Genomic DNA, 24396 nt, shown 5'->3' with positions numbered 1-24396 from the left:
ATTTTCTTTTTATTATAGTTTATAATACATATATGAAGAAAACATAAAGCTATGGATTAATTACTATCGGGGAAATAGCCAATTAGCTACCACACCAATGTCAACATATAGCACCTGGAAACCTCTACAGTGTTCTTATCTAATCACCAGCTTCTCCTTTTCCTACAATAATAATAACTACCTTTTAATAAAATAATTTTTTTGCTAACTTTCGCTTCTAAGGATGCCTCCCAAAACATTACAATTTATATTTTCCCATATAAAAATTGACTCATATTCATGTGTCCTTTTGTGTATGCTTTTATTATAAACTTGCTTTTTTATAATAATCCAAATTGGGTATGATTAATTATCCATTTTTATATGTTGCTGAATTGGTTTACTAGTGTGATGTTTTATGTAGAATTTTTGTATCCATGGTTATAATAGAAAATGTCCACAAATTTTCTTTTCTGTAATGTCTGTCTCAAGTTTTGACATTAAATTTATGAAGGCTTTTTAAAAAGGTTGTAAATAGTTTCCTACATTTTTTTTTACTTTTTAATTTTTTTTTAAACATTTATTTATTTTTTGTGAGACAGAGAGAGAGAGACAGAGTGTGAATGGGGGAGGGGCAGAGAGAGAGGGAGACACAGAATCTGAAGCAGGCTCCAGGTTCTGAGCTGTCAGCACAGAACCTGATGTAGGGCTCTAACTCATGAACTACGAGATCGTGACCTGAGCCGAAGTCAGATGCTTAACTGACTGAGCCACCCAGGCACCCTGGGAATTTTTAAATTACAGTTTCTATTTCATTAATAATTATAGAACCAAATTTTCTCTCTTAATTTGTTAGTTTGGTAAATGATTTTTCTTCTTCATAAAATTTTTCTATTTTATATATCATACCATATAATCATATATTTTCATTTCTGCATAATATTGTTCATTATATCATAATACAGTCATTTTAAGACCTGTAGCATCTGTAACACTATCTCCTGTTTATTATTGATATTGTGTCTTCTCTCTTTGTTCTATTTTTTCTCTCAAAGAATATATTAATATGGAGAGTGATATATAAAGTTTAAGCATTCTATATTTCCTTCATTTCATGGAAAGAAGATAAAAATGAGATGTTTTACAAGCTTCATGTATGGGTTTCAAAAATATTTCTGATACCTCTGCATCAGAGAACCTACTATGAGAAAAGTGACTCCAAATCACCAGTTCACTTCTAGAATTTTTCTAGATGTCGGACTGGTAAGTTTTCCCTGATATCCCAGCAGGAATATTAGCCCAAATTACCTAATTCACAATTTTGGAAGGCAACATAGATTTTTTAACATATACAACTGAATAAGGACAAAACCTATTGGTAAGTAAAAGATGCACTCTGAATAGTATTCAAGGAAGAATTAATCTGTCAGATATGTACTGACCCCAAATATCTCATTCAGAAATTCCTTGAGACAGGTGGATATGCAGCATCAAAATTCTGTGTCCCTCATTTGTAATGGTCATGAAAAGATCAACCAAAGGTGCCAAAACAATGTGGCATTTAGTGGTAAGTTAGATCTGATAGGTTGGGTCATCAAAAGATGTTGAGAATGAAAGACAATACAAAACAGTTTATTAGGAAAATCCAAAAAATAAATAAATAAAAAGTAGGAAGAGCTAATTCCAAGGCCATAGGCAGAACTGAAATTGGGATTTCAGAAAGAAGAGCTCAGACAAAGAACTGCAGAGCAACTGGGCAGTAGGTGTACTATGCGTGGGAATGCTAAGCTGATATAAGAGCTAGAGATAAGGAAGACTTGAGAGGTTGAGGTATCACACTAGAACTGTGAACCTTAGGCACTGACTCCCTGTGAGATATAAGTGAACTCAGATTCCACTTTAGAAGCAAAACTGTACCCATATAGGGTTAGCCCAGGCATTGATATTGAGAAATTGTCATCTATGGCATTTATAGCATTTATATCTCTTGCAAAGGCACTGGTATGGATCACCATGAAGTGAATTCAGAGGACTATGGGAGCAAATAAATTACCTGGACCAAAGAGAAAAGTAACCTGAGGAAATAGGAGAATCAGAATAGTCTTTGCATCACTTCCCCCTTTCTCCATGGTAGCACCACACCTCCCCATGCCCACAGTGACAACACATGTAAATTATCAGCTAATCAGAACAAGAAACTGGTGAAGGCAGGCTCTGGAATCAAAAGATTTGAAATTTTGAAATTTGAAATTTCAAAAAATTGAAATTTTGAAATTTGAAATTTCAAAATTGAAATTTTGAAATTTGAAAGCGGCTCTGCCGCTTACTGGCCTTGTGACTTTGACTCTAGCTTCCCCATAAGTAAAAAAGAGATGACATTTACTTATCTCATGGGAACTTAGGAGAATGCCATAATTAATTCACATAAAACATTTAAAACACTGCCTGAAGTATATAGAAAGTGCTCAATAAATATTAGTATCATCAATTCCAAATCAGAAAAGGGCTTAGGGCCATCTAACTTATTCCTTGAAAGTGCCTGTCCAAAGCATTCTGGACCAAACTATCAATAGCATATTTGACATTTGCAGGAAGATAATTAAAAACAATAGAGAAATTATTTCTCTACCTTTTGGGGAAGGTATTCTTTATCTGTGCCTGAAATGCTGTTTTCATTTCTAGTTGATAGATATCACAGCAAGAAAATGAGTGGAGAATGGTAACCTAAATACATCAGGAACATTAAGCATGGGAGAATTTGTGATCAAATCAAAATTGTCAATAGCATGAACAAGATGAAGTATTTTTTAATCAAATTTCCGCTTTTTAGGATGATAGGACAGGTCTTGAAACCTGAAGGAGGTAAATTGAAGGCAAAAAGTGCCATGTTAACACCACAGGATATCACTAACTCCAAGAAATACCACTTGTGGGAAACATAATCATTTTATAATTACAGACTCATCATCACTTTATCCACTAATCTTCCTCCTTTTATGTTCTCCGCATCCCAATGTCTACACCTCCTTTTCATTTTCAAGTAATTAAGCAATAAATTCTACATTGTTACCATTGATATCAGAATGGATGACATCCACAAACTTTGCATCAGTGTAATCTAATCTGAGATCACATGGCTGTCCAGAGAACTTTGGCCCAGCTGGGTCAAGACCTGAAATTCAAGAAAGAAACTATCAATCAATTAATCAACTTCTACTATAGTGTTTATTAGGTCATATGTTTGCAGTATTTTATTATAAACATAAGTCTATACAGCTTTAAACTTGTCTAAAAACTAATCTAAATGAAATTGGATGAATAGCAAATATCTTCATTATCTGAATACTTTATACCAATCTTCCGAGTTTACCAACAATCTAGTGTTAAGCCACACTAGAAATGCCTCAACAAAATATTGTAGGTTTTTTTTCTTAGCATTTTTATTTAAGAAGTACTTAGAGATAAACTGGTAGTATTTTTATAGTTAATAAGTAACTACTACTTTTCCTGGAGGGGAAGGGGAATGAGTAATAGCCTGGTCCTATCTTGAACTTCATTCCTTACTAGTTCATCCCAGATCTATCTACATTTCTAAAATGAATTTTAAGTGCCAAATACAATTTGTGGTGGGGTATAAAACATAATTATTATTATGTTATCATTCATTTTCCACCAAAAGCTTCCCATATACACACAAGAAAAGAAAAATGTATTAAAAGTTCCATGGAATATAGATATTATTTCTGGTGCATGTGAAATTCTACATAGAAATTCTAGGCTCATGACCTACTGGCAACTGTCAAAAAGGGGCAAAGAGGTAAAATTCAACACCTTGAGAACATCTGTGCAATGGGAGATACACTCATCTCAAAAAAGAGATTTTTTAAACTAAAATATAATGTTGCTCATCCCAAGCCCTTCTATTTTCCCTAGTGTATTTAGCCCACTTGACTGAATGAGGCAGAAACTTCTCTTTTCATAAATAATTCTGATGTAGAACTACTACACTTGCTGGAATTTTAAACCCTGATGATTGCTTGACATGTGGAGCCATTCAAACTGGACTAATATGTGAATAAACACACTTTAACATAAAGTAGGATTACTGTGATGGTTGAAAGAGAAATAGGCTTTGGTTGCTAGAAAGCTTTGCATAAATCCTGGCTTAGCTGTTAAGAACTTTTTGACCTTCCTACATTCATTCAGTTAACCTGTTTCCGTATCTGTGTAACAGGGATATTACTAAAACTGATCAAAGTAAGAAAGGTATACTTAAAGTTTGTAAAGCTCTTACTTATGCAATTTATTCACCTCTCCCCTCCCCCTTTGCTTCACTTAATACTCTATTACTTTTATTAACACTCAAAATCATTATAAATATTCTACAGACACATATGTCAATAATTGTTTTAAAAAAACTATAGGGCACTTAACCTGACTATAGGGAACCTAGGTGTCTGACTCTTGATTTCAGCTCAGGTCATTCATGGTTTGGGTTCCACACTGACAGTGTGGAACCTGCTTGGGATTCTCAGTCTCCCTTTCTCTCTGCCCTTCTTCTCATGCTTTCTCTCTCTCTCTCTCTCTCTCTCTCCCTCCCTCCCTCCCTCCCTACCTCCCTCTCTCTCTCTCAAATAATAAACCTTTTTTTTTAAGCTAAATTGGTTGGGGAAGGATACTAACTTTCTGGTTCTAAAATCACCACCATTCCCAAAAGGAAGCATGAAAATCCACGTCAGCATTATTTGGCTACTAAACTTTCTGCATGCAGGAACTCTGTGAAGGAAAATATGAGAGGAATCAGGATCTAGACTCTCTCAAGCCTGGTTGTCAACTCCTGATTCTCTCTTCTGATGTTCAAGTAAAATTTTTAAAAGAACTGAAATATGTTAAAGTTTATGAAAATTAAATACATGGGTATATATTTAGTTAATACATGAAAAATTTTTATAAAAAAAAAGTTACAGAGGGAAGGAGGCAAACCATAAGAGACTCTTAAATACTAAGAACAAACTGAGGGTTGATGGGGGGTGGAAGAGAGGGGAAAGTGGGTGGTGGGCATTGAGGAGGGCACCTGTTGGGATGAGCACTGGGTGTTGTATGGAAACCCATTTGACAATAAATTATATTTAATATAAAAAAAGAAAAAAGTTTTACATTTAATGAGTCAAGCTTTTCTCTGGATTATTACAATAATAGGTTCTTAAAATTCACATGGAGCTGCAGAAATTGATCGTCCTCCCAGTTCTATATGAGCACTTCAACACTGCTTAGAACTAAACAAGAAAGAAGACTTTAGAATCTAACTAAAACAAAGGTGAGCATTGAATATAATACAGAAAAAAATAATGTGCATCATTTTTACTGTTTAACTATTGTGCCTGTTAACTTGTAAATAAAGTAATTTCTCATGGTTAAAATTATGCTAAAACACTAATTTTATCAAAAATATTTTACCTGTTATTCTTCCAAGTTGACCTTGAAATATCTTTCCAACAAATCCACTCACATGAGCCCCTAAGCTCATACCTATGAAATGAAAATTATCAAGAGTCGCTCCATGGTTCTGCAATTGAAAATGAAGTGTTATGATTTTCATTTCAGAAATCACAAATTACGCCCTGTGCATCAATATTATAGTATTCACTATTTTTTTTTCTGGTTTAATACATTTCTGGGAGATAGAGAATGGGATTTTATAATTTCAAAACAACATATTGTTCAAATTTTTCCATAAGATATCTGATTTTTCTCAATATATTTTTAGTAATAACATTAAGCTTTTAAAAACCTTTGTTATCTATTATCTAAAATAGTATATGCAAAATAATATATTAATTAATAAATAATTTTGTAATAATATTAATAGACATTAACAGGTACTTAACTTGAATAAGTGTTTTATAACTATCATATTCACATTAACTTGAATAAGTGTTTTGTAAATCTCATATTCACATTAGTCCTACGAGTTATTTATTTTTATCCTATTGCCCAAAGTTATTAAGAGCACATATTAAGTGTTGAATGAATAGTTTGATAATGAGTTGCCCAAAGCCAAATATACTTATTACTATAAGGGAAAAAGATGGACTTCAAGTCCAGGCCTATTTAACTCCAAAATATATACTAATCTGCCTCCTTGTTTTATCTGATCAGATTGTGTCAAAATCCCTAGGAAGACTGAACAGTGTGAATTATCATTCTCATTTCAGAGATGATAAAATGAGACTCATGGATTTTAAGTGATTTCCCAAATCCACAAGCTGGAGAGTGATGGAATCTGATCTTCCAAGCCCAAGTTTTGAGCACTTCTTAGAGTCTTAGCCCTGGAGGGCCACTAGGGAGCTAACAAGGAGGGAAAGTTTCTCACACCACACTTTCAGAAAGCAGGTTGTGGTCCATTCAGCAGAGTGACACATTTGATGGCTTGGAGAAAGATGTGGAACATTTACTGCCAATGAGAAACTAGACCCAGGCTTTCCAGCCACAGGTTAATTTTCTTCAAATTTCTTAGAGCAATGCCCAGAAACCTGAAGGGGTATTGCTGTCAACTTTAGTGTTATTAATCTTTTCATTTTTTTCCTTAATATAAAGCCTCTTTCTAAATTTCTATATTTAATAATCATATTTCCAACACTTTGAAGTACATGTTTATTAGAGAAAAGACCACTTCTACAAGCAAAAATCAGTTATGTAGTTTACAGGTGATAAGAACAGGTGAATCAATCACCTCCTCTGTCTCTCTATAGAGAGATGGTTTGGTTTTGTCCAAACTTGGGGATGTATAAATTATACTGATCCTGATTTTTACTCAGATTATTTTATGCCAGGTCCTGGTTAAGAATTAATGTCATTTCATACTTATATAAAATATTGTCATAAAGTTTGATTATCTCAAATATATAGATAAATAAATGAGGCAGAGAGATTAAACAATTGGTCAGAGTCACACAGAGGATAACAGATTGATTTGATCTTTGAACTCCTCCAGTCTGACTCCTAACCATTATATGTAACTGCTTCTTGGATCAGTTATGCTTGCTTAGTTTTAAGAGAGTCTCCCAAGCACAACTGAGCAAGTTGAGTTGAGCACAACTCAAAACAGATTTCAAGCCCATGAATGCCCCAGAAATTACCTTTCTTTCTCTCAAGCGCTCATCACTACCACATCTCTCTCTAGAATAGACACTGATCGCCATATGGGTTGACATAGTAAATGTAGATGTAAATTCCTGATAAGCCCAAATTAGCCTCAATTTGTTAGACTCATCCCAACCCTGGACCTAAATGCTGGACAAATCTAAATGTTATATAAGACTGGTCTCGAAGATTGGCAGAAGTATGCAACTTTTTAAGATGTTTTTCCCTCACTTTTACCAATTCACACTCAATTAACTATAAACATATTAGCCATACCTTAGAAAAGAACTTAATGATTATATAGTTTATCTCCTTGGTGCACAGAGAATCACTACCTTAACCTCAAGTCAGTACAGGTAAAGTTACAAAAGGATAAAAATCTTAAAAGATTGTTTTAAGTTTATTTATTTATTTTGAGAGAGAGAGCACATGCAGGCATGCACGCATGTGAGCAGGGGATGGGCAGAGAGAGAGGGAAAGACAGAATCTTAAGCAGGCTCTGCCAGCACAGAGCCCAATGTGGGGCTCGAAGCCACAAACAGTGAAATAATGACCTGAGCCGAAACTAAGAGTCACTTAACTGACTGAGCCACCAGGTGCCCCCAAAAATCTTAAAAGATTTTTAAGACAAAATGTAATAACTAAGTCTTTAAGACATTTCTTCTAAAAATAAGACAGTACACATCTACATATGGCATTTATCCATTTCCACATAGAAAACATGGCTGTAAATGGTAGCATATAAAAGCAATAATTCTTAATGCTTATAGAAAAAAAAGTATTTATCTTACTATCACTCTGTGGTATTGCATAAAACACTGTATATTGTATAACATACATAATATATAAAATTCTTACCAAAAGAATCTGAATGTATGTACCCAAAGTAGCAGCAACTTTTCTGATGTTTTTAACTGCTCTGTGGTAAATAAAAGTTGTAGCACCCCGGTTCCAGTCTACTACAATTACATTCAGATCCTCGTGATTCAACAAAACCTTTAGAAAGTTCTGAAGCCATTTAGGAGTGGAGCCCATTGGTCTGTATCCATGAATAATCCAGACTGTTTTCTTGCTTGTATTGAAATTAACATTAAGTGAGTTATTCTGCTCAAACAGTGGCTCAGCACAGGAAGGGTTGTTTCTTGTATACATCATCAAAACAATGTCCATTTGGGGAGAAAACAAATCTTTGATGGAATGCAATATGTTTAGCTGAGAGAATTCAAGGCATGGTCTTTTATTCTCTGAAATTGAAAAAAAATTCAGTTAAGCTGAGTACTGGGATAGTATTTGATACAATTCTTATTACTGTTAAAAAGAACAGATTTGAACTTGAAGGGTGGTAAGGATTTTATTTCACTAGTATTTCAACATAATATCCTGAGCAACTACAATGATTAATTTGTTGATTGTATAAAGACTTTTTGAACAAGAAGCATTCAAAATTTTAAAATAAAATATAGAAAGAAATATGGTTGGTTAAAAAAATTATTTTTTATCTGTACAAAACAGCAATGGTGTGACTAAAATCATTAATATTGTTAGTAACGAAAGTATTATTCATACCAGTAAAAGTACATAAATTGATTGTGAGCTTTAAAAGAAATTCTGCAGAAGAATACTTACATGTGAATAATAATCATTCAAAAATATATTTTATCTAATTAGCGATCAAATAAAAAATCAAAACAATATGGTATAAATTTCTTCCTATCAAATTAAAGAAAATGAAGAAAATCATATTAATACTTAATACTTGTGAAGGTAAATTTGACACATAATTATATAAATGAATGCTAAGAGTATAAATTGGTATAACATCCTTTCCTTTTGAAATTGAAATTATGTGGTACACATTCATAATCTTAAAAATATGTATTCTTCCTCACTTTCCTTCTAGGATTTATATTAATGAAATAAACAATTTGTATTAAATATAAGACATTAATAACAGGTTTATGCACAATTGTACAAAAATTTAAAACAACTTAAATATCATCATTTAGTATTTTCTACTTTTTTTAAGTTTATTTATTCATGTTGAGGGGACAAGAGGACAAGCGGAACAGAGACATAGAGAGAAAAAGAAACAGAGAGAATCTTAAGCAGGGCCCATACTGTCAGCACAGAGCCTGATGTTGGGCTTGAACACACAAACCATGAGATCATGATCTGAGTTAAAATCAAGAGTCAGACACTTAACCAACTTAGCCACCCAGGCACCCTGTCATCTTATAGTATTTTTATCAATGCATGCATCCTATATGTCTGCCTATCTATCTACCTTATGTACCTACCTACCTATCTATCCATCCATCTATCCTACAAGGAAGTAGGGAAGAAAATAAAATATCTAAGCCAAATCAATAGCAAGAATCATAGCTAGGCAATGAAACAATGGCTGCTTTTTTAATTTTCTTTTCCATAGGTTCTCAGAATTGTAATTTCTTTCAAAGTAAGCATGTAATCCCATTTTTTTATTTCTAAAAAGAGAGAGAGCATGTGAGTGGGAGAAAGGGGCAGAGGGAGAGAGAGAGAGAATCTTAAGCTGGCTTCACACTCAGCATGGAGCCCAACAGGGGGCTGATATCAGGACCCTGGGATCTATGACCTGAGCCGAAATCTAGAGTCTGATCAACTGACTGAGCCACCCAGCTACCCCTCAATTTTTTTTTTATGAGAGCATATGATTGTACTGTTTCTGGAAGTTTTACTTGTTAAAAGATTTGGGAAACAATTTGCCAGCATATATCAAAAATTCACAAAATCATTAATATACTTCATGTCAATAATTCTACTTCTAAAAATTTATCCCAAGAAAATAGTCATTTAAACATACAAAAAAGGAAGAAAGATTTCAATTAGGAGAAGAAACAAAGATTGGGGACAGGAAATGATGATTCAAGTTAAAAATCATCGTTTTACTGGAATGGGAAATAATTGGAGAGGGAGGGGTAGCAGTTACAATAACTAAGGAAATAATTGCACACCAGGGTGTGCAAACTGAAAGACTCAACACAATCTAGAGAAAATAAGCTAATTAGACTCATCAAGAGACTTCCTAGAAACTGCTTTGGGTTTTGATGAAAGAGAAAAATATCCTAAAAACATCAAGGCAGAAAATCCATGTTAAAAATAGAGGAACGAAGTCTTGATGACTTCAGATTTGCCTTCCGAAGCAATACATTAGACAGATAAAAGTGTAATGAATGAAGGTTATAAGTGGAAAAGTTTGTGGCCTAAGAATTTTATATCCTCCCTTAAGTGCACCACTCACAAATGACACAGTACAGTTCCCAACATCATCATTGTTAAATAAGTGCTATATTTAATGAAGACAAGATCCACAGAAACTCACAGTATAAAAAGATTGAAAGTGAGCATAGAAATAGGTTAGACACCAATATAAGTGTAAATATTAAAAACTGGGTAAAACAAATGCAATATCAAAAGGCATTCTTATTTGAATGTTTGATAAGAATATTTAAATATTAAGACAAGTCAATATACTAATAAGATGGGAATTTCAGTTAAAAGTAGTATCAACAAAGTAGGTGTGGATAAAATTCTTTAACTGGGGGATTCAAAAGACGTCAGTTATTTTTAATTTTAATATATAGTTAAATGTGGCTTTAAAAAGATATTGAACCCTGAAATGTTAAACCCTGTACTATGTAAAACAGTACATGTAACTTTGTACACACTAAAAACATAGAAGTACAGCAATGTATATATATATAAGAAAAAATGAAAAAGAGAAATATAGAAAGTTAAATCCATGAAACAAAATAATACAATTATACTAGAGAAAAAATATACGATATATACAAACTTATGTAACTGTACAAAGATTGCCTATTCAAAAACAAAGAATCTTCAGTTTTCATTAAAAAATGACACTTAGCTATAAGTTATTTAAAAGAAGTACACAGAAATTTTAAATAAATGGGAAGGTATATTCTACACAAAATAAAAGGAAAGCTGTTTGGTATACTAGATTATAAGGGTGGCTCCAATTCATCCCCCTTTTCTTGCCATGGAAAATAGGATCTTGGTATATATAATACAAGCAGAAACTTAAAATGGGCTTATACATTGCGGGGTTGGCCTCTCCTACTTTGGCCATCACCATGAGAATATCCCTGGTCTGGCCTGTTAGAAGAAGAGAAAGAGGTGTAGAAGAGCCCAGCTCATCAAGTTTCCAGCTGGTCACCCCAGGTGACTGACAGCCAGTCAAAAGCAAAACATGCAAGTGAACCCAACAGAAGAGCAGTGCTACCTAACCACAAAATCCCCACCTGACTCCACAAGTATGACTAATGCTGCTTTAAGCCAAATGCTACTGAGGGCCTGGGGTTTTGTTTTGTTCCATGGTGTTTGGCTTTACTGTGACATGATATAATTTTTTTCATTGGTAATATTAATATCAGGTACAGAAAATAAAAACAAGCGTCTTTAAAAGATAATAAAATGTTACACTAGTATACAGTAAAACTCCTAAAAAAAAACATTGAACTGAATTATAGATGTTAGGAATAGAAAAATAAAGCTCTATATATCAAAAACTTATCAGAATTCCCAATAATACTGTCATATTTCTCAGCAGAAACTTTGTAGTCCAGAAGGCAATGAGATGATATATATTTAAAGTGATGAAAGAGAAAAACTTTCAACCTAGAATTCTATATCCAGCAAAACTGCCCTTAAAAAAATGAGAGCTAAGTTAAGACATCCCTAGACAAACAAAAGCTGAGGGAATTCACTGCCATAGACTTGGCTCTACATGAAATAACAATGGGAGCCTTCAAGTTGAAATGAAAGGGCATTAGACAATAACTTAAAGTCATATGAAAACATAAAGAGCTCTGGAAAGGGCAAATGTATAAACAAATACAAAAAATAGTATTTTTAAATTTTGATTTATAACTCTTTTTATTTTCTACAGAATATAAAAGGCAAATGCATAAATACAATTATAAATCTATGTTAATGGTATGCAATATAAATACAAAATTTGTGCCATCAATAACTGAAATGAGGAAAGCAGAGCTATAAAGGAGTAGTTGTTTATGTAAAAGTTAAGTTTTTTATTGAGGTCTTTATTTTTTTGAAGTTAACTTAGTATCAATTTAAAATAGATTGTCGTAACTTTACGATGGTACAAGTAATCCCTATGATAACCAAAAAGAAAATAATCTATAGGACATATACAAAAGAAAATGAGAAGGGAATCATAATGTGTCACTAAAAAAAAAAAAATTAAATACAAGATAGTAATGGAGGAAATGAAAGACAAAAATGAGCTCTAAGACATATAAAAAAACAAATAAGAAAATGGAAAAAAGTAAGTGCTTCCTATCAGTAATAACTTTAAATGTAAATGGATTAAACCACTTAATAAAAAGAAATAGATTGAAAGAGTGGATAAAAAACAACAACATCCAAGTGTATGCTGTCTACAAGAGACTCACTTTAAAGACATTCATAGGTTGAAAGTGTTAGGATGCAAACAAGATACTCAATGCAAAAAGTAACTGAAAGAAAGCAGGGATATGAAGAGATATCTCCACATTCATGTTCACTGCAGCATTATTCACAATAATTAAGACATGGAAACAACCTAAATTTCCGTAAGCGAATGAATGGATTTAAAAAATGTAGTATATATACATAATAGAATTTATTCAACCATAAAAAAGTAAATCCTCTCATTTGGAACAGTAGATAAAACTAGAGGGCATTATGCTAAGTGAAATAAGCCAGACAGAGAAAAACAAATGCTATATAATATCAACTATAAATGGAATCTAAAAACAAAAACAAAACACAAAAAAACAATTTCATATTAACAGATAATAAAATGGTGGTTACCAGAGGCTTGGGACTGGTAAATGGGGAGGTACAGTAACTTCCAGTAACAAGATAAATAAGTTCTTAGGATCTAGTGTGCATCAGGTGACTATAGTTAATAATACGATACTGTATATTTGATTATGTAATAATATAATATTGCATACTTGAAAGTTGCTGAGAGTGAATCTTAAGCATTCTCATCATGCACAGAAAAAGTGTTAATTTTGAGAGGTGATGGAGGTATTAATTATCTTGATCTTGGTAATCATTCCACAATGTATATGTGTATCAAATCATCACATTGTAAAATTTAAATATACACAATTATATTTGTCAATTATTCCTCAATAAAGTTTGGGATAAGAAAAGAACAGAGATTGGGACATCTATACTTCTACCAGAGAAAATAGACTCTAAGTTAAAAATTCTTATAAGAGATAAAGAAGGATATAATAGAACTAAAACCATAAAACTCTTAGAAGAAAATACAAGAGAAAACTTCAAGACTTTGGGTCTCAAAATTACTTTTTGAGAATTACCAAAAACAGCACAGACAATAAAAGAAAAAAGGATGAAATGTACTTCATCAAAATTAAAAACTTTTGTGCATTGAAGGACATTATAAACAGAGCGAAAAGGCAATCCAGGGAATGGGAGAAAATGTTTAACAATCATATATCTGATAAGGGATTTATATTCAGAATACATAAAGAACTCCCATAATTCAATAACAACAAACAACCAATTAAAAAACTGGCAAAAGATTTGAATGGACATATAGATAAGATATACAAATGGCTAATAAGCACATGAAAAAATGCTCAATCTCACTAATCATTAGAGAAATGCAAATCAAAACCATAATGAGATACCACTTCAATTCCATTAGAATCTGAAGGTAAAAGATGTAGCTACTACCAAGAAACACAAAATAACAATTGTTGGCAAGAATGTGGAAAAATTGGAATGCTGCCCATTGCTGATGGGAATGGAAAATGGTATGGTGGTTCCTTAAAACATTAAAAATAAAATAACAATATAATCTAGAAACTCCACTTCTGGGTATACACCTAAAAGAACTGAAAGCAGAGACTCAAAGAGATATTTATATCACCATGTTCATAGAAACATTATTTATAATAACCAAAAGGTGGAAGCAACCCAAACATCCATCAATAGATCAGTGTAAAAACAAAATCTGGTATACATATACAATAAAATATTATTCAGCCTTAAAATGAAAGTAAATTCTGACATGTGCTATAACACGGAAGAACTCTGAAGACATTATACTAAGTGAAATAAGCCAGTCACAAAAATACAAATACTGCATGATTACACTTACATGAGTACCTAAGGTAGTCAATATAGAGAGACATAAAATAGAATAGTGGTTGCCAGGGGCTGGGAAGGAGAGGAAAATGGGGAACTATGTTTTTTATAGGTATAGAGTTTCATTTTGGAAAGATGAAAACGTTCCGGTGATGGATAGTGGCAATGGTTGTACAAAATGTGAGTGTACTTAATGCCACTGAACTGTAAAAATTATTAAAATGGCGACTTTTATATGTGTTTTACCACAATTAAAACAAAACCTTCTAGAATCCAATTCCTGTCATGAAATATATCAGATTCCATACTTCTCTCACTTCTGTAAACAACTCGAACAGTGGATAAAATGTGTATATGAAACTTTAGACACTGGACAACAAAAAGCACAGAACTGTGATCTCTAAAAGAAAGGAAACAAATTATGTGAACACTATAATCTAGTAGCTTCCTGCCTAGAGATAGTCTCCCTTAGTTCAGGAAGTTTGGACCCAAGGAGAGCATGATGATGTTACCAAGTTGGGGAGAAAGATCAGGGTTTGGGGAGAGTAAAACAACTAGAATTTCTAGATTATATGCTGCAAAAGAAGTGGCTCTACAGAGGCAGAGGCTTGAAATCTGCAGAGGGGTCCCCAAGAATCGGTTGCTGTATACAGACCTATGCATGCATAGTGTGAAACTCCACAAAGAGCTGTAAACTGAACAGTTCCAGAGGTCACAATGCTCTGGGAGACAATGAAGCCCTGGCTAGCCAGAGTAGAAAGACCCTAAGGAACATCATGGACATTCAACAGAGACCCTAGAAAGGTCACATTTGGTTTTAAGAGAGCTAAACTAGCTCTAGAGTGAAAGAGACTCATCTTTTCCTCTTTTCATTCTCTCAACTCTACTTGCTTTGATTCAACTTCATTCTCTGGCAGGCAGCAGGCTATATGTCTGTAATATTGAGAGAAAATATTAATGATCTTGAAGTAAGCAAATATTTCTCAGACAAGATTACAGTGAGTGTGAAACATAAAAGAAAAAGGTGATAAATTGGACAGTCATAATGAAACATGTCTGTTCCTGAAAAGACACTCATCGTTAAGAATGTGAATATGTAGGCTTGTCATATGTACACCTGAAAATCACCTGTATCCAGAATATGGTGGGGTGGAGGGAATCTGAGTGTTTATATACACATATATGTTAAACACACGAACTCAATTTTTCAGAATTGTCAAAATAATTGAAGACACTTAACAAAAGATGGTATAATGGCCTAAGATCCATGCTCAACATCACTAGTCACCAGTAAAATGTAAGTTAAATTAAAATAATAATATCACTACACACCCACTAGAAAGGCTAAAATTAAAAAGACGGAGGGGCACCCGGCTGGTTCATCCAACTCCTGATGTCGGCTCAGGTCATGATCTCTCAGTTGGAGAGATCAAGCCCCGCATCAGGATTTTCTCTCTCTCCCTCTCTGTCCCTCTCCCACTGGTGCGTAGTTTCTCTCTTTCTCTATCAAAAATAAACTTAAAAAAAATATGGACAGAACCAAGTATAGGTGAAGATGTAGGGCAACTTGAAGCATCCTTCATTGCTAAGGGAAGTAACAAAATGATATATTTTGGAAAACCATTTAGCAATTTCTCAAAATATTAAGTATATACTTTTATGACCCTAAAAAATCAGTTTCAATTGTTTACCTCTGAGAAATAAAAGCATTTGTCCACAACATGTACAAGCTCATAGACGTTTTTTCATAAGGACCCCAAACTGGAAAAAACCTGCATGTCAATAAAAGGAGTATAGATATACAAATTGTGGCATAATTATACCATGTAATACTACCCAGCAATAAAAAGGAATAAGCTGCCCATACATGCAACAACTTTGATAAGACTCAAAAACATGATATTGAACAAAATGTTCCACAAAGAAAAGTACATGTTGTTTAATCCCATTTTTATGAAATTCTTGAAAAGGGATATTTAATCTAGAGTATCAGAAAGCAGGTCAGATTTGTTTAAAACCAGACAAGGAGAGGGGGTTACTTGCAAAGAGCTAACTTTTGGTAATTCAATAAACATTTTATTTTTTGATAAGACTGTTACATGCCATGTAAAATGTGGTGCACATATTTTTAAAAACTCATCAAAGTATACTCTTAAATGAGTACATTTTAGCATATATAAGTTATACCTCAATAAAGTTAAAAAAAACTTATAGTAAAGTTCTAATTTTTTTACAAAACAGAGAAAAACATAAAGCTTAATCATTTTTAGAAGCTAGAATATCTCTAATATCAAGCATAACAAAAATAGGGCAAATATCCACATAGATAGATACAGGAGCTATAAATTACTCCAATTCATGTAACAATTAAAGGCAAAATTCCCAAATAACACACTTACAAGCATATACAGTCCATAGCACAGTCCACAGCATAAAACTAGAACAAGAGTTAATACTATATTATATAAATTAAAAATAGAAGTATATTTTATTAAAATGACAAAATATTACCTATTACATGCCAATAACGATTGTCATATTAGTGATGAAACATTAGTGACATTATTTCCATTAAAATTAAAAAAATATAAAACATCTGCTGTCATACATTCTTCTGTCTAACTCAGCAACAATATAAGAAAAAGAACCAAACTCAACACCTGAAAGACAAATAATCCAGTGAAGAAATGGGCAGAAAACATGAATAGACACTTTTCCAAAGAAGACATCCAGATGGCCAACAGACACATGAAAAGATGCTCAACGTCACTTATCAGGGAAATACAAATCAAAGCCACACTGAGATACCACCTCACACAGCTCAGTGGCTAAAACGAACAAATCAGGAAACTACAGATGCTGGTGAGAAGGTGGATAAAAGGAAACCCTCTTGCACTGTTGGTGGGAATGCAAACTGGTGCAGCTGCTCTGGAAAACAGTGTAGAGGTTCCTCAAAAAATTAAAAATAGAACTACCCTATGATAGCTAGTAGCTAGAGTCAAACCACATAAGACCCTTAAATACAGAGAACAAACTGATGGTTGACGGGGAGGGGCAGAGAGGGGACATGGGTGATGGGCACTGAGGAGGGTGCTTGTTGGAATGAGCACTGGGTGTTGTATATAAGCCAATTTTACAATGAATTATTTTTAAAAAATTCAAAAAATAAAAAAATGCAAGGCCCCCCAGCAAAAAATATATGTAAGAAAAGAAATATAATCATTGGGTACAGACATAACTTGCTTAATGTGTTATATTCTATTAAAAATATGAAAACAGGAACTCAAAAAATTAATCCAAGGGGAAGTTTTAATATACACATATAAAAGAGGCACCTGGGTGGCTCAGTTGGTTAAGCCTCCGACATTGGCTCAGGTCATGATATCACAGTTCATGGGTTCAAGACCTGTTTCAGGCTCTGTGCTGACAGATCAGAGCCTGGAGCCTGCTTCACATTCTGTGTCTCCTCTCTCTCTGCCCCTCTCCTGCTCACCCTGTGCATGTCTTTCTCTCTCAAAAAATAAATAAAACTAAATGGGCACCTGGGTGGTTCAGTTACTTAAGCCTCTGACTCTTGGTTTCAGCTCAGGTCATAATTTTGTGGTTTGCAAAATCAAGCCCCACACTGGGCTCTGTGCTGACAGTTCAGAGCCTGCGTGGGATTCTCTCTCTCCCTCTGTCTCTGCCCCTCCTCCCGCTTACTCTCTGTCTCTCTCTCAAAAATAAATAACCTTGAAAAATTTTTAAATAATAAATATTAAAAAATAGATATATAAATATATAAAAATCATTAGCCTTGGCTCATATTAGCAATAGTCAATATAAAATATAATAAAATTATTAAAACCCACAAAAATATAAATATTAATAATATTTCTGCAAATATATTTTATATTTACAGTTCTCCAGCTTTTCTTTTTCAAAACTTCCCCCACAGTAAGTGAATTTTTGGAGCTAACCATAAAGATATGCTCTCCCTTCATCCTAGACCAATTTGAATACCCAATCAACCTAGACCCAAGATTAGACCACAGGGGAATGTAAAATCCAAACAGGTCCATTCAGGACCCTTTGGGGTAGGTTGATATAGACCATGGGAGAGAAAGTGGCTTTCTTTCCAGATTTCAAGCTATAAGGAAATAAATCCTGAAGCTACAGACGGCAATCTTTCTTTTTTTTCAGTACTTGGATCCAGTGGTATTTAATGCAAAACTTTTCAGTTATATGACATAATAAGTTCCATATATATATATATATACATATATATATATATATACACACATATATATATACACGTATATATATATACACACATATATGTATATACACATATATATACACACATATATGTATATACACATATATATATATACACACATATATATATACACATATATATATATAACAACCATATATATATATATGGTTATGGAATATATATATATATATATGTATATATATATATATATAAACCATCAAAAAGAATGAAATCTTGCCATTTACAACAACGTGAATAGAGCCAGAATGTATTATGCTAAGTGAAATAAGTTAATCAGAGAAAGACAAATCCATATGATTTCACTAACATGTGGAATTTAAGACACAAAACATATGAACATATGGGAAGTTGTGGGGGTGGAGAGAGAGGGAAACATACCGCAAGAGACTCTTAACAATAGAGAAAAAAACTGAGGGCTGACAGAGGGAGGTGGGTGGGAGATGCGCCAGATGGGTAATGGGTACTAAGGAGGGTACTTGTTGGGATGGGCACTGGGCGTTGTATGTAAGTGCCGAATCACTGAACTCTACAACTGAACCCAATATTGCATTACATGTTAACTAAACAAAATTTAAAAATAAATAAATAAATAATAAATAAATAAATAAATAAATATATTTTTAATATATTTAATTTAATTTATTTAATATATTTTTTAATAAATAAATAAATATAAATAAATAAATAAATAAATAAATAAATAAATAAATAAAGTCCCTTCTTTCCTTAGCTAGTTTGAACCAGGTTCCTATGATTTGCAAGTTAACTAGCCCTTTGAAAAGAGGAGAAGAAAGAAGAAAGGATGAAGAAAAGGAGGAGGAAAAAGACAATAGGAAAGAAGACCAGAAGGGAAAGAGAAATATACAGTGCCCCTAAAAGAAAAACAAAGCTTAAAAATATTACAAAGGAACATAAAAGATTTGAATAAACACTGAGATATACCATGATCCAGAATGGAAGATCTATTATCACAAAATCAATTCTACTCATATTAAATTTATATGTGTAATATGATTCTAAATTAAGGTCTCAATGAGATGTCTCCAGGGAGGGGATAAATGCTCAAGGAAAATGAATGATATTTTAAAGATAATAAATGGGCATGATTAAAATTATGTTTATATTATAAACTAATTAAAAAGAGGCCCTGAAACTGCATCAAGAATTGATATACAGATTAATGAAACTGAATGGGAACACCCAGAAATAAACTATACTACCCATAATAATTATGGCAATTCATGGTCAAAGATAATGGATTTTTAAATAAACAATGACAAGGATAATTGATGTTAGTCCTATTTAAAAATGCCATGTAAAAATTAAATTATATGACCTAGAAAAATATAGTTAATATGTACATGACCTCAGTTTGAGGAATGAATTTTTAGCATAAAAACAAAAGAAACTATAAAGTAGGAGACTAATAGATTTCACAGCACATAAATTTAAAACTTCTGTACATAAAAACTATATACCAGCCAAAAGACAAAATATATAAGCTAGGGAAATATTTTCAATGTAAGGTAGGAAAGGAATTGATATGCTTACAAGTAAGTATAAATGAAGAAAAAGAATACCCACCTGAATACCAAGTGAAAGATATAAACAAATATTTTATAAAATAAAATATGAAAATGGCTCATAAAGTTATCAAAATGTACTTAATCTTCTTAAAAATCAAATAAAAATTACCATATTTTCTTATCACATTTTTATTATACCCATTAATAACACCAATTTATATCACAGGATTTTTAACAGTGAATATTTGAGAATCAACTAAATGCACAGAAATGAGAGACTAGAAAAATAAATTAATGGTGTATCCATATGATGGGGGCTGTATGCAGCAATCAAAAAATTTATATAATCCATATATATGTGTGTGTTAATATACAGTTGTAAGTTTTATCTGTTATATATATATGTGTATATATATATATATATATTATACTAAAAACATACACATTTGTGCACACATACATATTTATTATAATAGAACTGATAGGAAATAAAACAACTTAGTTGTTGGCAATATTGGAGTCGTTTTTTTTCTGTATTTTTATGTGTGTTTTCTATTTTTTGTACTTCACCATTTTCTAAATGTTCTAGATCTAAAATATGCATTAATTTTACACTAATGAAAAATGATTTAAATAGGCTTCAATTAATTGATAATGACAATAGCAAAAATAAGTTAACAGCAAAAGGATGAATATATCGAGAACAGAAAGGCAAGTATCATTTTTTTAAATCCTGTTTAAAAAATAACAAATTGAGGGTCTAGAGAATACAGTAAGTAATTCTATCGTGGTAAGAAATTCAGTAGCAGGGGCACAGTATCAGATTCCATTGCCAAATATGTAGGGAGATGATGACTCTAGTAATCTCAACAGAGGTACACTGAGAAAGAATTCTGAAAATCTTCTGAGACTTCAATTCTAGAAGCAGTAAAATTGTTAAAAAATATCAAAGACATATGGTGGAATTAGGATAATCATTCTAAGTTGTTCAGTTGTATCTCTGAAATATATTTCCATTACAGTGACAATGGCTGTGATGAAGACAAGGGGATCAAAATGGACAGAGTCCAGAAACATGGACAGTGCCCTGGACATGGGCAGCTGAGACCCAAGTGCCTCTAGCCTCCTCAAATATCTCTTGTGACTCTGAGTAAATCTTCTCATCTCTGAGTCTTAGTTTCTTTAAATGCAAGGAGTTGAAGCAAATGCTCCCTATGACTTGTATTATTCTAACATTCTTTGATTCCAAACCTATTTTCATATTCAGTAAGCTGCTAAGACCAGTTAGTCTGCCTTGCAACTTTCAGTGTTGACCAAGCCAATAACAGAGGAGCCTCAAAACCCAGCCAAAGAAAGCCAACAATCCCAACACATTCTGGAAAGGTCTACTGCTACTTCCTTTGATAATCCTCTGAAATCCCACACTCACCCTAAAAAGACTCCATGAAAACCCTCTTTTCTCTTTTCCCCATTTCTGAAAACAAAACATATTTGTTAACACCTATAAACAAAACCATCAATGATAGTAATAATGGCTAATGGTTATTTAGCAATCACTCTGTGTTGGGCACTGTGGTGCTTTTGTATTTGCTATCCTTTCCCTCATTTTATATATGAAGAAAGGTCACACAATTAGAAGCAACAGAACATTTATGAGTGATATCTGAAAAGCATGACCATATTCACAGCACAAGTTACTATGTAAACAGTTGAGCAACATAAGTTCACTAGCTTAATTATACTCATGTGTAATAAAAAGAATGAAGACCTTTGGGGGCTAGCAAAATATCAGGTACCAAACAGTAGACTGACTTTATAGCTACAAAATCAGAGATTTTTATGGTCATAGAGCCAGTTAAGACACAAAACTGTAGGTAGAACTGTAATATCTCGGAAGGTTAAAGGCAGAAAGCAAAATTAAAGGTAAAAGTATCCTTAATTTTCTGATTCTGAAGCAATCAAAGCACATTTAGAAAATGTACACTTGTTTAACAAGTCATAAGTAGCCCAGATATTCAATCCACAACTCTTTCAACTGTGCAAATGTTTGGAAAGTTGTTAAAAATGAAGCTGACTACACACACACACAATAAACTTGATGTCTGATAGGTCTTGAGGCCAAGAATTCTCAAGCATGGTTTTAAAAATGGGTGTAAAAAATGACTGGGAACGTTTGTTCAAAGTGTAGTTTCCTGGTCCCATCCCCAGAGATTCTGGTTTGGTAGGTAAATCTGCATTTTAAAATGCATAACCCAGGGGATTCCGATATAGGTAGTCCATACAAGTCTACCACAACTGTGTACAGGTAGATATAACATGAAGACTTATACCTGGAAGTTAATCTGAGACAATTACAGAGAAAAGGTACATGGGAAGAAAACAGCGGATTATTCTAACCTAATTTATAACTGACCAAATCGTACTTTATCTCCTCTGAGCTTTTCAATGCAGTGAGACAGTATTATAACTTTTACTTCCATTTAAAAATGAGGAAACTGAGGTTCACAGAAGCTAAGTGATTTGTCTGGGATTATAAACTGCCAGGACTTGAATCTGGGTCTTTCAATTGCAAATTCCATGTTCTTGCCTGTTCCCCTTATTTTAAAGACACTTTGGTACAATAAATTGTACCAATAAATTTGGTACAATAAGTTGCTTGTAGTCATCTGATTTTAGCAGATCAGTGGAAATGAATTACTAGTCATATCAGATTTTTAAATACAAATTATACAAATTTACATAAATTGTACAAAATTTTTATACAAATATATAAATTTTTATACAATTACATAATGATGAATTTATTGAGTCCATGGGCTTAGAATGCCATGAGTTTCAGAAAGACCACTGCCCTACAAACAGCCCACTAAATAAAGTTCTACAAATGTCTATACTCTCACTACTCAAAGTGCAGTCCCATATACCCACAGGCATCATCTGGGAGTTTATGAGAACTGCAGAATCTTGGACTTCACTTCCTGCCTATGGGATAAGAATTTGTATTTTAAACAAGACTCCCAGGTGTTTTGTATTACATATGATAGGTGCTATCTATCATCTTAGAAAAGTGACTCCATTTTTCTGAATTTCACTTTCTTCAACTGTAAAATGAGAAAGAAGAATTATTTTTTTTAAGTTTCTTTCTTATTTATCTTGAGAAAGAGAATGAGCAGGAAAGAAGCAGAGAGAGAGACAGAGAGAGACAGACAGAGAGAGAACATCAAGCAGGCTCCATGCTAACAGCATGGAACCTGATTCAGGGCTAGAACCTACGAACCGTGAGATCATGACCTGAGCTGAAATCAAGAGTCAGGTGCTTACCTGACTTAGCCCCCTATGAACCCCTAATTTATCTTTAATATCTCTTCCAGATTACCAGAACAATAGAATTGGCAAACTATGTCCAGAAGGCCCAATCCGGCTGGCAAGATAAGGCAGGTTTTTACATTTTTAAATGGTTGAAAAAAATTAAAATAATATTTTGTGACACGTGAAAATTACAATAAATTCAAATGTTAGTGTCTATAATAAATTTTATTAGAAAACAACCATACTCATTAATTTACGAATTATCTACGGCAGTTTTCACATTATGATGACAGAGCTGAATAGATACAGCAGAAATCATATGGCCCTCAAACCTTAAATATTGATCAACCAGCCCTTTACAGAAACATTTGCTGCCCCTTGCTATGATAATAGCAGCAACTACAACTACCGTTTAAGCACTTATATGAGCAAAAAACTGTAACAAGAATGTATATTCATATAATTTGAATATATATGCATACCGCTACATATCTGTACAGTTTGTTCAGCTATCTCTTCATTCCCATTTTTTCCATTAAATTTTTTTTTTTAAACATTTGACTAATCTCAGTTTTTCAGAATGTTTTTCCTTTGTTGAAGGCAGATATAACCATATAATGATTCTCATGTTGAGGAGTGTGAGGATTGAGGAGATGCTAAGAGACATCTATAAGAATCTCTAGCAGAGAAGGGAGGAGAATGTATGGTTTAAATAAAACATACTTACATGAAAGTAATTACTGAAAATTCAACAAAATTCCCTAGGCATGTGGGATTTCGAGGAAAATGACAGAGAGCACGAGAGTTTGCATGGGTTACAAATGATTTTGAGAATAGATGAATTCTTTACCTTATTTTCTATTTACTGTTTTTAATATCTAAAAGGTCTTCTATTTCAGTCAACAGAGACAGAAACATACTTAGTAATTATATCTGAGGGTTCCCAATTGAAAAATCAGGTAATTACTAACTACT

The 24396-nt window shown here is 33.0% G+C and overlaps 1 protein-coding gene across 4 annotated transcripts in view; it reads right to left on the bottom strand.

Annotated features, from left to right (window-relative positions):
• The window catches only part of LIPI (lipase I), a 70125-nt gene that overhangs the window by 41458 nt on the left and 4271 nt on the right, over positions 1-24396 (bottom strand). For all 4 annotated transcript variants that reach the window (XM_045501638.1, XM_045501636.1, XM_045501635.1 and 1 more), the window contains exons 2-4: positions 7981-8366; positions 5437-5545; positions 3050-3151 (exon numbers count right to left, since the gene is read on the bottom strand). In XM_045501638.1, the coding sequence (XP_045357594.1) occupies positions 3050-3151; positions 5437-5545; positions 7981-8292 (523 nt within the window). In that variant the 5' untranslated portion in view covers positions 8293-8366. The remainder of the gene's footprint in view (positions 1-3049; positions 3152-5436; positions 5546-7980; positions 8367-24396) is intronic.

The sequence above is a fragment of the Leopardus geoffroyi genome, chromosome C2 (assembly GCF_018350155.1).
Source record: "Leopardus geoffroyi isolate Oge1 chromosome C2, O.geoffroyi_Oge1_pat1.0, whole genome shotgun sequence".
NCBI lineage: Eukaryota > Metazoa > Chordata > Mammalia > Carnivora > Felidae > Leopardus > Leopardus geoffroyi.
This window is presented reverse-complemented; position numbering and strand designations above follow the sequence as displayed.